Here is a 2,821-nt window from a genome sequence, read left to right as displayed (position 1 = left end):
CTAATTAACTGATTCTAGGGTAGTGACCATCAATATCTGGTAATGTCATAATTAAACATTATATATCTCCTGATACACGTGTGCAGCTCCATCCATGAAGCTGTCTTGCCAACAAACACCACACACATAAATAAACAAAGCCCTGAATCTGCTCCAGACTTTAGATCTCACTATAATTTCACAGGAAACATAAGAGACAGTGGAATATATTTTCTTAAAAAAAAAAAAAAAAAAGGATGCAGTCAGCAAAACAGACTGTGGGAAACTTAGTAGGTTAAAAAAAAAAAGTTTCTTCACTTAAAAAACAAATTACAAGATTTCTCAGCAGTCGAGAGGGGCAGGTGAGGCAGGCAGGGCAGTGGCCGCTGCTGTGGCCCAAGAGCGGGCCATGGAGAAGCTGCTGTGGGTCCTGAGCGTCCAGGACAACAAGGAGCAGGGCCTGACCATGCAGGTCCTTGATGCCTTATCCCTTAGTTTCAACACCAGGCTGAAGTGGTTCGAGATATGCGTTGTCAGTGGCATCTTCTCCATCCTTAGAACTGGATTGCTGTGGCTCCCTGGAGGCATAAAGCTTTTTGAAGTGTTTTATACCTTTGGATATACGGCTGCCTTAGCCAGTACATGCTTTTTAATGGGACCCATGAAACAACTGGAGAAAATTTTTGAAACAAAGAGACTGCTTTCAACAATTATTATATTTTTGTGTTTGGTGCTTACACTGTGCACTGCTTTTTGGTGGCATAAGAAGGGGCTGGCTATATTATTCTGCATGTTGCAGTTCCTGTTGATGACCTGGTATAGTCTGCCATACATCCCATATGCAAGGGTTGCAGTAATTAAGTGCTGTTCTTCTCTCCTGAGCTGAAAGCTCTTTGGCAAGAAGGAAACTCTTTGAAAAGACCATTTGAAAGTTGATGTTCTGGGTTTTATTTATTTATTTATTTATTTTATGTTTTCCTTTTGGTGAAGTGCACTTTTCCTGACCCAGTATTCACTCCAGAACAACTGCACTGACCATCTAAGACCATTTTGTATACTGATAAAAACTACATGCTGATTAAACTGTTAAATGCTTGTGACAGTAAATTCATTATATGTCATTAATCTACTCTTCCAGAGACAAGGAGATTTTAATCATTGCCAATTGTAAATGATTTTTAGCCAGTTTTAAAATCTTTTCTAAACAGCATTTGGGATGTGAATATTTAAGGATAAGCCTATGCTGCAAGATATATTCAGCCTTTTTGGTGGTTTTTAAGTGTCTACATTTTAAAAACACCTTTTTAAAATAAAAACTTTAAATGTGAAAGTTTTTGCTTTAAGCTAAAGATTGCTTTATTATATGTAATAAAAAATAATATATAAATCCTCATAATTTTGAAATAAACTCACACTTGGGAAAATCAAAGAGCAAATTACAAGATAAAAACAGAGAGAAAGAAGGGCAACAGAGAGAAAAGAGAGAGAGACTTAAACACGTAGTGAAGAATTGGAGTGAATGGACCTTATTTAGATACTGACCCAAACTGCTGCTGCTGCTGCTAAGTTGCTTCAGTCATGTCCGACTCTGTGCGACCCCGTGGACTGGAGCCTACCAGGCTCCTCCGTCTATGGGACTTTCCAGGCAAGAGTACTGCAAACTGCCCAAAAAAAGGAAAAAAGGAAGACAAATGAAGGCCATGGAGGAAGAGTGAACACTGACTGGATATATATATATCCTATATATATATATATTTGAGAATATAAAAGGATTATTTTTAATGTTTTTAGGTGTGGTACTACCATTGTGATTATGTATATATTTTTGAAAGAGTCCCTATCTTTTAGAGATACATAGTAACATATGTGTAGATGAATTGATGTATTCTCTAGGATTTCTGCAAAACAATCAAAGGTGGAGCAAAATTGGCAGGTTATTTATGCCTGATGAAGCTAGGCAATAGGTACATTGGGAAATTTATACTATTCACTCTATTTATATGTGTTTGGAAAATCCCATAGTATTTTTTTTTTAATTAATGGAAATCACTAAAAGAAATGAAACATCATAACTTCCAAACCAGTATAGGGTGATGGGAGGACAAGAGGACCAGGAGAAAAATAGCCCAGAAAACCTTACCCATCTAATAGAGGTAGGAAAGAAGGAAAACAAAAACAGTTGCCCAAACAGTAGTATCCCAGTAAATGAAAGTTCTCTAGTAAGCCTTACTTAGCCATGCTTAGACTCCAGAAATCTCACCTCTGAAGTGAAAGTGCTTTTTTGAACTAGGACACTGGGTTCTAATCCTGATCCTCCCTGTTATAGCCATGATGTTCTCTGAGCTAAACTGTGCAGGATCCTCAGGCTGAATAAGACCCCAGACATCCTTTGGCCATTGGCAGCTTTGTGACAGCTGGCTGGGACTAGAGATTCAATTTGTGCCACAAAGCTAGCAAAGCCAACTGGGTCACCTGAGGAAGTAATCTGAGCTCTAACCTGGTGAGCTAACTTTCAGCCTGTCCCCTGCTGCTGTGGCTCTTTAGGCAGAGCCTAAAGCTCTGTGACCTAACAGCCAGTCCCAAAACACTATTCCAAGAGCATCATCTCTTACAGACTTTTAAAATATGATTTGGCAAGATTCTAGTAAGGGTGATTTGCAGCCTATTTGAATGAAAATATATGTCAAAAAACGGGGCAATGGGATGGAGGTGTGAATACCACAAAGACCGCTGCTGGTTGGGCATGGGGATTTTGAAAAGGAAGAAAGCCTTTCTTCACTCAAATGTGAATTTAAGCTCTTTTCTTCTTTCCAGGTTCATCCTTTCAGGTGCTTTCTATGTA

At 38.7% G+C, this 2,821-nt stretch overlaps 1 protein-coding gene across 1 annotated transcript; it reads left to right on the top strand.

The window, feature by feature from the left end:
• Nucleotides 1-321: 321 nt before the first annotated feature.
• LOC120870960 (vesicle transport protein SFT2A-like) lies at nt 322-1,281 on the top strand. The gene has a single exon (XM_040250539.1). It carries the CDS (start codon nt 389-391, stop codon nt 863-865), a length of 477 nt encoding a protein of 158 aa, XP_040106473.1. The 5' UTR covers nt 322-388; the 3' UTR covers nt 866-1,281.
• Nucleotides 1,282-2,821: the final 1,540 nt, after the last annotated feature.

This window comes from Oryx dammah, unplaced genomic scaffold (genome assembly GCF_014754425.2).
Source record: "Oryx dammah isolate SB20612 unplaced genomic scaffold, SCBI_Odam_1.1 HiC_scaffold_12, whole genome shotgun sequence".
Taxonomy (NCBI): domain Eukaryota; kingdom Metazoa; phylum Chordata; class Mammalia; order Artiodactyla; family Bovidae; genus Oryx; species Oryx dammah.
The sequence above is the reverse complement of the archived record's forward strand: the minus strand, read 5'-3'. Positions and strand labels throughout refer to the sequence as shown.

Coding starts and splice junctions, on each gene's coding strand:
- LOC120870960 (XM_040250539.1), top strand. CDS start 389: ATGGAGAAGCTGCTGTGGGTCCTGAGCGTCCAGGACAACAAGGAGCAG.